The 12,081-nt window shown below is 35.8% G+C and overlaps 1 protein-coding gene across 3 annotated transcripts in view; it reads right to left on the bottom strand.

Moving 5' to 3' along the window:
- PHF14 (PHD finger protein 14) overlaps positions 1 to 12,081 on the bottom strand; it is a 198,991-nt gene that overhangs the window by 141,653 nt on the left and 45,257 nt on the right. For all 3 annotated transcript variants that reach the window (XM_049894771.1, XM_049894772.1, XM_049894773.1), the window contains exons 5-6: positions 7,333 to 7,492; positions 2,938 to 3,049 (exon numbers count right to left, since the gene is read on the bottom strand). In XM_049894771.1, coding sequence (XP_049750728.1) covers positions 2,938 to 3,049; positions 7,333 to 7,492 — 272 coding nt within the window. The remainder of the gene's footprint in view (positions 1 to 2,937; positions 3,050 to 7,332; positions 7,493 to 12,081) is intronic.

Raw genomic sequence — 12,081 nt, 5'->3', positions numbered from 1 at the left:
ATTTATATATCATAGCAACCCTACAGAACAGAGTAGAACTGCCCCATAGGGTTTCCAAGTAGCAGATGGTGGATTTGAACTGCTAACCTCTTGGTTAGCAGCCAAACGCTTAACCACTAGCGCCACCAGGGATCCATATAGGTGAATAGGAAGGCATATGTGAGTGCACGTACACGCATGTTTAGTAGTAGTTGAGTGCTACAGCCGCTAACCAAAAAGTCAGCAGTTGGAATCCACCAGACTCTCCGTGGAAACCCTATGGGGCAGTTCTACTCTGCCCTATAGAGTTGCTATGAATCAGAATCGACTTGACAGCAACGGGTTTTTTTTCTTTTTTGATATATATATATATATATATATACGTATATGTTTGTGTGTACTGCAATATATATCCACATATATAATAAAGCACATAGAAGGCACAGTTACAGAAACTTTCCAGACATACCCAAACTGACTTAAAAGGCTTAGGACCATAGTCTCATGGGATAACTTAACCAACTGGCATAATAGAGTTCATAAAATTAATGTTTTACATTCTAGTTTGGTAAGTAGTGTCTGAAGCCTTAAAAGCCTGCAAGCAGCCATCTGAGATACGACTACTGGTCTCTACTCATCTGGAGCAAAAGAGAACACAGGAAAACAAAGACTCAAAGAAGAAAATAGTCCACAAGACTAGTAGCCCACACAAACGATGGCCTCTTCCAACCTGAGACCAGAAGAACTAGATGGTTCCTGGCTACCACTACCAACCATTCTGACTGGGGACATGATAGATGATCCCAGATTGAATGGGAGAAAAATGTAGAACAAAACTCAAATTCCTAAAAAAGCCCAGACCTATTGGACCAATAGAGACTAGGGGAGTCCCCAAAACTATTGCCCTAAGATACCCTTTGAACTTGGCACTGAAGCCACTCCTGGAGGTCACCTTTCAGCCAAATAATTGATTGGCTTATAAAATAAACAATATGACCTGTGAGTAATGTGTCCCTTAAACAATCAACTATGAGACCAAATGGTCAACGTTTGCTCAAAAGCAAAGATGAGAAGGCAAGGAAGGGCAGAGAAGCTAGATCAATGGAAACAGAACAAACAGAATGGAAACGATAATGCTGATAGATTGTGAAAACTGTAACCAATGTCATGCAACAATCTGTATAAAAACTATCAAATGGGAACCTAATTCGCTGTGTATGCTTGCACCTAAAACACAATATTTTAAAAAGAAATAAAGAAGCTTAAGAAAAGCAAAAAAGAATTTAAGTGTCTAATAACAGCATGCTAATAAAACTACTATGTAAAGAAATATTACCAGGAGGAGAGGGTTTTTGCCTCCTTCCTTAAAACTAGATGGAAAGTAGCCTTCTAGGTTGAAAAAAATTGCCATGAAGCAGTTTAATTCTTAAGTAGAAACATATTTCTAATTGAACAATAATTTTAAAAGCATAATGCCTATGTTCACATCAAGCAGAGAAAATATGCTATGAATCTGTGCTTCTTATATTATTTCTATTCTGACAAAAGTTCTCAGTAAAAGTCTATTCATGAAGCACAGCTCCTACTTGTTAATAGGGGCATTGTTTTATATGAAAATCTGGACTGACTAGAAAAAAAATAACTAAATGTTTGATGATTTGCTTTACAAAATAATTTATTACATGTCTTCTTTTGCTTTTTTTAAAAGGAAAAAAATTTAAGTCTACATTTTTTTGTTACACAATTATTACACAATAGGGAATACCTATATGAAGTTTTTATTTATCTAAGAAAGCCTGTTTGTATTGATTATTGTTAGCTTTATTTACAATCTGGATTAACTTTGCAAAATTCCAAGAATACAGTAGAGAAGGGAGATTCTCTATTAATTGAAAACAATTTTGTAAAAATTTCAATAATGAAAACATTAAAAGAATAATGTATACTTTTTATTAAGGTATATGTTATTAAAAATCTCTTGATCATTTAGAAAAAATAAATAAGTACGGGAGAGGTAGGGGGAGAGTTAGGGACCAAAGAGGATATTCTGAATACAATATCAAAAACTGTCAAATTTATGAACTGTCACTATTAGAATTTTCCAAAATGTAACACTCTGCAAATTCCCTACCCCAATTTTACTAGATTACTGATGCTCTTCAAGGGTCTCCCTTCCCAATTTCCCAGCTACAGTAAAGGGACAGAGAATTTATCAGTGTTTAATTAGCGCTAGTATTCCAGGGATGTTTGTACTAATTATATGCGTTAGACTAAATTGATAAGTGGGTGTTTTTTATAGCTTACAATCCTAAAGCTCAATCACTAAAAACCAATTTATGACTCTCAAGTCTGAGAATCATTTGCTACACTGAAAGTTACAGTCATAAAGATAAAACCAGTTCTTGAAACCTGAGTAAAATAAAGGGTGTTTCTTGTACTTGTTTTCATAATCTTGATAAATTCCGCATCAAAAAAAGAAAGCCAGAAAATTATGTCTGTATCTAGTCCAGCTGATTACAAATAAGACTTTGGTCAGAGAGATCACCATGTGCCATGGAACACGCTAGGTGCCAGTGAAATAATTTCTCCCCACAGGTTATTCTAAATTTAGGATACATAACCCATTGCTGTCGAATCAATTCTGAATCAGAGCAACCCTACAGGACAGAGGAGAACAGGCCCACAGAGTTTCCAAGGACTCCTGGTGGATTTCAACCACCAATCTTTTGGTTAGCAGCCGTAGCTTTAACCACTCCACTACCAGTGTTTCCTTAGGACACATGGAAGAATTCATATATTATTGGCTTTATGGGAAAACTGGTATCAAGGATAAATGATTCTACAAATAACATGATTACTAGTAAGCATTTCTGGAGTCAACAATGATATTAATAAAGGCCATATAAACTACTAAGTAAAAATGGTTTCATTTAGATAATCAAAAAAATTTTTTCTCACCTTGGCACCGTATTTGGAATAGTTCATTTCTGTCAATGTTACTGGACGTAACTTGTCAATATCTCCAAAAGCTACTCCAGGTACATACAGGGCACAAACGATGTGAACCCATCTATAAAGAGAGATTTGATTTTGCTATCAAACCCTTTTACAAAATCCCACATGGAAAATAAACATACAGAATACGTGCCATATCAAAATACCACTGAAAGAATTCTACGGTCAGATCTTAAAAATTTTACAGACACAGGACCAAAGAATATGGAACACCAATAGATACAATTTTGCTGGAGAAAAAGGGACTGCAATACACGAGACCTTTCCAACAGCTTAGCCAAAACTGAGTTAACAATAATTGCCTTTCACCAAAGACTTTACTGCACTCTGTACTTAAATATATGCATAAAACTACAATTCAAATGCAACAAAACATAATTTTCATATCCATGGAAAGGTATTCACAATCATTATTTTAAGCACTTTGAGAATTAAGGATCCTGTTGGGCAATTCTCAAGGACATATTTTTAAAGCAAAATTTTGGTGTGCAATTTGACTTTCTTTCTTCCCAGGTAAAAATGACTGCTACAAAACTGTGCAGAACAAAGTTATAATAATCTAAGGAAATTTTCATTCATCTCACCCGTTCATCACACAACCTGCAATTTATATGCCACACGTATAAGTCTGAATGACGCTTTAACGATAAAGAAAGAATACTCAGAGTTCCAGAGCACTAAACAAAAAAAGGATGTTGGTCCTAATTTCATTTTTTTAAACTGCTCTGAACCTTTTTACTATATTCAGTGCACTTTCTGTTGGCTTACAATCAAGCAAAACATGAGATCACTGACTTTGAAATTTAAACAGTAGATCTACATGATTTCTATACGAAAGGGGGTAAAAATGGGATGGCAAATATCTCTAAACTTAAATATACTAACAAAAAAAATCTGCTTTATAACAGCTAAATAGACTGTGAATGCTGTATGGTTCTGTTCTGTGATGCACTGAGTTTTAAAGGAGTAATAATCATTTTATAGCAGTGCTGGGGAAAACAGTTACATATCTTTAAAAATTATCTCTTTATTGGGGGGAAAAAAAACCCCAAGGTTTTCTTTTGAGATTTTCTTGATAGGATGTTTTAATCCAACCTCCCAAATGCATCCCATGAAGTTCAATATAAAGATACACATCTTCAACAAGCAGCTGCTTTCTCAATTTAATTTGCAGAGTTTTTTCATGCTCCACTGGTGTATTAAATGTCCTTATACTCTGTAGGAGTTTATCTTTGATAAGCCCAACAGCTGGCTGTTTGCTTCATACTGACCTTCTCAAAATGTTTTAGTACATGTCACACAAGTACTATAAATTTAAACTGTCATTTCAGTGACTGGCACATAAATGTATCATTTCCCCCAACTACCTACATGAGGATGCCAACTAAGGCTTTATTAAAATACACATCAAAGTCAGTGAAATTCACAGTAGAGGCAATTTTGGTCCTTTTTAATACCCGCTCCAAATAGTTTTCTGTTCATTTGTTTAGCTGCACATATTTCAGAAGTTTGTAATTAAGACAAATTAGGTAATGAAAAAAGAATAATCATCCTTGTTACTTTACCATCCATTTTGCTTGCAACTATGACAGATGTTGATTTGGGAAAGGAGTAGAAAGCAAATACCACATAAAACCACCAAAAAACAAAGAGTCAGAATTGTCATTCTAGCATAGAAACTATTAATAGATTTTTTAAATGTATGTATTTTAGTAAAGCAAAGTAGAAGGATACTTCTCAAGACTCTAACTTCAGAATGGAAATTATTAATCAATCAAACTTGATTGTGAAATGTCTTGTATTTGTAGTGCCTTTTACAGCATACAAAACAAACGCTCTTCCAGTACATAAGTGTCATTCCTACATCTATTCACTCCAGAATCAATTTCTAAGTGTCTATTTTTATTATGCATAAAGTACCGTGTAGACAGTTTGGAAATCATAAAGTGCTTGTAGCATACTGTCTGGCACTCTGTCTCCATTCAAGACATTTTAGCTACAAGGAAAAAAAACTCTAAAAGCTTCCTGTGAGTGTGAGATTGTTATTCCCATTTTGTATAAAAAGAAATGGGCTCAGAAGGAATAAATGATTTCCAAAGACAACAAGGTTAGCAAGTGACAGAACTGGGACTTAAAGAATTCAATGGTCTCTTCTACTGCACAATAATCTTTATTTAAAAATTAAGGAATTTAGCTCTCAGCCATATTCCATTTCACAGTAGACCTGAGGACAACCAACAAAGAACGTAAGGAAGGGAAGTGTGTCTAATACTTCCCCCATGCCACATTTATGAGACCACTTTAGACAAGATAAAATGTTCTCCCTAAGAAATGAAATAAAAATTCAATAACAAAAATGTACCGATGGTTTTCTCACATTAAATCACATAATTTTCTATGTAGAACTTGTAGCTCCCATCAGCACCCACTGGGAAAAAAAGTCTAATGAATTAGCCCATATGACTGAAGTCAATTTGAAAACCTTCTTCATTCTCTACATACATTACCTCTTTTTTCCCCCTATTTTCCATTTGAAGCTAGAATACTAAACGGCTTATCAAATCTTGGCTTTTTATGCCTTGAATCAAGCTAGTATTACATCCTTCGAAATATACCAGGACCTATAATTTCTGCAATCGTCTACAGAAGTGTAGACATAACACAAATAAAATGTTCAAACAGTGTAAGAGAATTTCTGCCAGGCCGCATCACCAAGGAACTGTCTATAAACGTAAAATCCACAGCAGCCAATACAAACATCTCTCACCGATTATCTAAACGCAATTTTCTTCCTTCAGGAACAACTTTACAACTGGATATGACAGCAGGAAGAGACAGCTACTTCATAGTTTTTCAATGGACATTTTAAATAAGTAAGCAAAAATAAAAAAGCAAAAAGTAAAACAAAATCTCTTCCCTAAAAGGAAGCACTGTTTTCAGAAGCAGCTTTACTTATTCACCCTAATTTATCATTAAAATTTCAACTCTCAGAACTAAAGAGTGACCAGAAGAATTTATGCAGCTTGTACTCCATGATTACCTGGTTAAATTACTAGAATATTATTATTGAAAGTACTAGTAGCCGCACCAGGAGGAATAGTAGTAGAAGCAGGAAGGCATTTATTAAGCACTTTTTCTATTCCAGAATTGGTGTTCATTGTTTCAAACGAATCGTCTCATTTAAACCTCTCAACAATGCTTAAGAAACTGAAGGCCCAAGAAGTTTAAATAACTTGCCCAAAATCAGTAAGAGAAGATCAGAATCCAAGTATAGGCAGTACAACATGAAAGCTCATACTTTTAACTCTCTACTCAACTCCCTCATTCTAGGCCAAAGTCAGACAAAACATGAAATAATGCCCAAGTATATAATGCACACCACAGATTCCTGTCAATACAGGAAGTCATTTGTTTATGTATTTATTTTACTTTACTTTTTGGATGGACAATGAGAAAGGAGGGGTAAGATTTTTAGCTGTTTTTCCTGGACATCAGCACCCTCCAAGATTCTAAGGAAGATTCTATGTTATCCCATCAATCTTGTATAGCAACATCTCTCAATGGCGTGTCCATTAGTTTGGCAAAATTAAGAAAAATGCTGTTTACTGCAGTAAAACTTCACACAAGCACCTCAACTCTTTCTGCATGTCTACAGCCAGCCACCAACTTGCCAAGACTGCAGACCAGTTCTGGCCCAGGCAAACCAGCGAACTTCTCTGCCGTCAAGTGGGTTGTAATTACACCATCTCCAAACCCCAGCCCTGGAAAGGGGGTCATCCTTCCAAGTTTGTCCTTCCTTGGACACTCTCCCTCAGCCCTAGGATATCCTATGGGGTCCTTTTATATACAGCTTTTTTGTCATAGCTGAATAATTCTTTATATTAAACTTCGCCTTTCTAAATCATTTATGGTTTTTTGTCCCCTGGTAAGACCTGATACGTTCTCAAAGTCAGGCAGATCTGCATTCAAATCTAACTATTCACCGGCTGGTAGTCTTGAACAAATTACATTAAGTGATCTCAGAGCTTCAGGTACTACATTTATAAAATGGGGATCTTCACCACCTCTCTCAGCACAGCGTTACTATTAGGATTAAATGGAATTATGGTTGTAAAGGCAAAAGTAGGTATTCAATAAACAGTCTTTCCTTTCCATCCCCTATCAATATCTGCTTACGCCAAGAAGATACAAAGAAGCAATCAAAAGAAAGTACGTAACTAAGAAATACATAATTAGGATAGTGTAGTCAGTTTTTTTTTTTTTTTTAGTCAGAGGCAGACACATTATAAATCAGGCATATAAATGAAAAACATTACAAAATAAAATTATGACATCAACCTTCCAGCATCTGTCTCCTTGAAAATTCCATCCTGATTGGGACATAGTTCACAGCTAGGGGAAACACCACATTTACAGGCATCACAAAACCAAGGTTCAGTGGAGTTTTCAGAAGCTGAACTCATAATTGAGTCACTCTCACCATCAACTCCATAGCAACCTAAAATAGAAAAAAAAAGTATGATCAATATTTCTTTAATTCACATATATAAAGTCACAAAAGAAAAAGGAATTGAATTAGAGAGGAATTCTGGAAAACCAACAGTTTTGTAAGAATCATAATAAAGTCAAAACACAGAAGTGAAATCATTTTATTAACATACTTTTTCACCTAACATGGTATACACAAGGAAACAGGTGATGCATTTTAATCCTATTGGAAAAGTACTAAAACCCAAAAACACCCAAACCCGCTGCTGTAGAGTCATTCTGACTCACAGTGACCTATAAGATTTCCAAGGATCAGTAAGAGGATTTGAACTGCCGACCTTTTGGTCAGCAGTCAAGCTTTTAACCACTATGCCAAATACTAAAGGAAAAGCACAAAAATATGAGTTTTTACTAAAAAGAAATCAGATTAATGACTTTAGTATCCACTGATCAGTAAATATTTACTGAGCTCCCTTTGTACCAGGCACTGGTACATTTGTTTTATACATAAAAGATTAAATTCATGCAAACAAACAAACAAAAAATTCTGGAGGTAGCAGATTAAAACACAAACTCACAACAGGAAGTGCCAAGTAAGTATTAAATGAAAAACCAGTAAAGAAACACACACACATAAATTAAGGGTATTGAACAACCTGAATAATGCAGACTAGAGTTAGAAAACCTGGGTTCCAATCACAACTCAGTCAACCTCTACCTATATGAGGTATTTAAATCTCTTGAGAGCTTTATAATTCTATCTTTTGTGAAAATTTATTCACAGCTGAGATGGATGAAAACAAAGAGATTATTCTCTTTTTCCTTTTCTTATTCACTAATAACTCAATATTCTAAGTTGAATTCCTGAGGTAGATAATATGATAAAAACTGTAAAAGATACTCATGAATATATCCTACAAACAAAATAATTCAGCACAGTTCTTTACATTTTAGAATAGGATAAGTTATACTTAAAAAAAAACCACTGTCATCAAGCCATTTCCAACTCATGGAGATACCATGTGTTACAGAGCAGAGCTGCTTCAATGATTGGGTTTAATGGCTATAATCTTTACAGAAGCAGTTTGCCAGGCCTTTATTCCATGGAGCCACTGGATGGGTTCAAACTGCCAATCTTTAATTTAGCAGCCGCCCAGGGCTCCTTGCTATGCTTCAACTACCTTTCAATAATGAAAAGCAAAAAATGTCCTTATTAACTCAAATATAAAACCAAACCAAAACCACTGCTATCAATTTTGACTCAGAGTAGAACCGCCCCATAGGTTTTCCAAAGAGTGGCTGGTGGATTAGAACTGCCGTCCTTTTGGTTAGCAGGTGAGCTCTTAACTACTAGGCCACCAGGGCTCCAACTCAAATATACATATTTGGAATTCTAAATTATACTTAATTACTTGAGCTTCTAGATTTGCCTAAATATTTTATAAGATGCAAAAGATATTCCTTAATTTTGAGCTAAAAAGAATAGACTAAATGTCAAAGATATAAATAAGGCAACAGGAAATTCAGGCAAAACTTCACTGTCAACATCTTGTTAAGATCAGGTTTCTCTTTATAACGACAGACTCAATTTTGTCTATGAACTCAGAGCTGATGAGGCTCTCAATGCCTGACAAAACAACCAGCTGGAAAGTGATGTTACATCCATTAGGATGAGTAATTCCTTCTCAGTGTCAGATACCTAGAAGAATGTATTAATACCAACAAAATTATTGATAAACATGGAATCTGAGAAAGAGGAATTAAAAAGTCCTGAGAGATAATTTCACCCAGGCTATAAAAAACCATGCTGAACTACTGATACCTCAGAACAAAGAGCACATCTCTAGTGACTAAAAAGGCCATGACTCCTAAATAGTTTCTCTCATTCACCTGAATGGTGTGGGCAAAATGGTACACATCAACTTCATATTACCCAATTGCCATTCTTTTAAAAAGGAAGGCACTGCTCCTACGTTAAAATCTCCTTCAGGGAGTATATAGTAATGATATAGGTTATAACTTAATTCCAGTCCCGATGTACACCCTTTAGGTTTAGGTATTTCTCTGACCGCTTCAGCCACACTTACTATCTTTCAAGATGGATCACTTCTAAGGAAAGCCAAATATTGACCATCCCAGCACACTTTTGACCGGGTTAATTCTAAGAGGGTTGCCTTAATGCCAAATTCTAAAGGTACCCAAAGTCATCTCCAAAAAACTGATGATATTAGGAAAACCACCATGAGAAACAGGTATCAGTGACTACCATCTCTCAGAAGGCTTCACTATATACATAAATTTATATGTATCCAATGTTAATGTAAGAGGATGTGATTATCTGAATGTGTTTTACACTAAACAGATAATAGGAAACGATTAGAGAGTACCTTCCCACTACCACCAAAGATATCCAATTAAAATAAATAAATGAATAAACATGTAAATACTGAGTCAGCCAGCAAATCACCCAGAAGGAAATATATATATATATATATATATATATATATATATATATATATATAAACTAGTAAATAATTTTAAATTACCAACATTAATTTAGTACATGTCATCAGTAGGTAGGTAGTCATATCAACAGTCATGTGTATTTTATTCACTCAACACTAGTACTCAATATTGATTGAATTAAAGTAACCCTTTTTAAATAATAGGCAGAAAGCTAAAAAGTTGGTCTGCATCTATGGCTTACTACGTGGAAGGGGGCAGTGCTAGTACAACCTACCACCTTTCTCTGGGGCCCACGAACAAGTCTTGTGAACAGAACCAGATGTATCTGCCTGGTTCGTGGATGAGATGAAAATGTGGGCTGATTCCCTTTCCTAGGGTTTCTTAACCCAAAACACACCCCAAAGCAGCTGATGGTCTGACAGCACATCCCTCGTCTCTTGTCCTGAGCACACGTCAACATTTCCAGAAACTGCTTAGCTAAACATGTGCACGATTCAGCACCTAACCAACCCCACTTCTGTATCTGTTCCTGGTGGGGAGCAAACAAGGTCCTTCTCCTGCAGCCTAAGAGAGGTGCATGCAGACCATCTCCCTGCATCAGCTGTGGAGTGAAACCCATTGAACAAAGGGGACCAACACTCACTACTGAGCTGACCTTGCTCTGTCTCTTCTCTATATGAGTAAAGACTTGTTCCATCCAATACCTGTGTGTGAATGGCGTCATTCTTGAGATCCCAACACCTGCAAACTATGGAACGGGTTACTATCCTCCATGTGATAGGACTCCTAACCTGAAGGTAGTAACAGATGTCACTTGCTCGACAAATGGCCTTAACCATATCCCATAATTATTGTTATCCTTATGCTATTCAAAAGCTTTATACTTCTTACAGATTGAACTGCACCCCCAAAAAGGTAATGTGGAAATCCTAACCCCTGTACCTGTGAATGCGACCCTGTTTGGAAAAAGGGCTTTTCTTTTATGTTAATGAGGTCATAGCAGAGCAGGGTAAGTCCTAAACCTAATCCAGTCTGAGTAGTGTCTTACAAAAAGGGAAAACAGATAGGAAGAGGATCAGACAAGAGGAGGATGCCATGTGAGGATTCCTCTACAAACCAAGCAATGACAAGAAACATGTGGTAAGTGGGATACTGAAAGAGACTACGGAATGTTCTTCTCCTAGATTAACAGAATATAACCTTGCCAAGGCCCTGAATTCAGACTCCTAGTCTCCAAACTGTTAAGACAATAAATTCCTGTTTTTTAAAGCCACCCGTTTATGCTATTTTTGTTATGACAGTGCTAGGAAATTAAGACAATAATACCAAAACCCGTTCCCCCTAGTCGATTCATAGCGACCCTATAGGACAGAGTAGAACCGCCCCATAATTTCCAAGGAGCACCTGGCAGATTTGAACTGCCGAACTTTTGGTTAGCAGCCATAGTACTTAACCACTACGCCAATGGGGTTCCCCCGATAGAGTTTCCAAGGAGCGCCTGGCGGATTCGAACTGTCAACCTCTTGGTTAGCAGCCGTAGCACTTAACCACTATGCCACCAGGGTTATTAAATCATGGATGGCAATTACCATCTTCACCACTTCTGTCTGGATATATACTTTTTAAATGCTGAATTATAAAATTAAAAGGAAATATAATTTTCTTCTTGAGAGCAGTTATTATTGTTATCAATAAAAGTTTTTCTATAAAAGCAGAAGTAAGCAAAATGTCATATTCAAAAAGATTCATAAAACAAAACAATAAAAAATAGTCAATGTTTTTAAGTAGTTATATTTTCTCAAAGGGCTACATGATACTACATGGAAAAAATCTATTTTCTTTACAAAATAATGTTCCTTTGAAATGTAATTCTTCTAAAATAGATAGAATCTGTATTCATACAAAACAGGCAATTACTAAATAATAAAATTCCAAGGAAGCTACTCATTCTATTCACTTTATTTGGAAAAATCAAGGTAAATCACAGAAACTCTCTTTCTTAGAACAGAGCAAAATTTTCAATTCTATTTTTAAAGAATAAGCCACACATACATGGCAAACATATGCAGTGTCTTTCCCCCTGTCATTTGGAAGCACAAAGATTAAACCTATAAGCAACCTCAGGAATGATTT

This window comes from Elephas maximus, chromosome 8 (assembly GCF_024166365.1).
Source record: "Elephas maximus indicus isolate mEleMax1 chromosome 8, mEleMax1 primary haplotype, whole genome shotgun sequence".
Classification (NCBI taxonomy): domain Eukaryota; kingdom Metazoa; phylum Chordata; class Mammalia; order Proboscidea; family Elephantidae; genus Elephas; species Elephas maximus.
The sequence above is the reverse complement of the archived record's forward strand: the minus strand, read 5'-3'. Positions and strand labels throughout refer to the sequence as shown.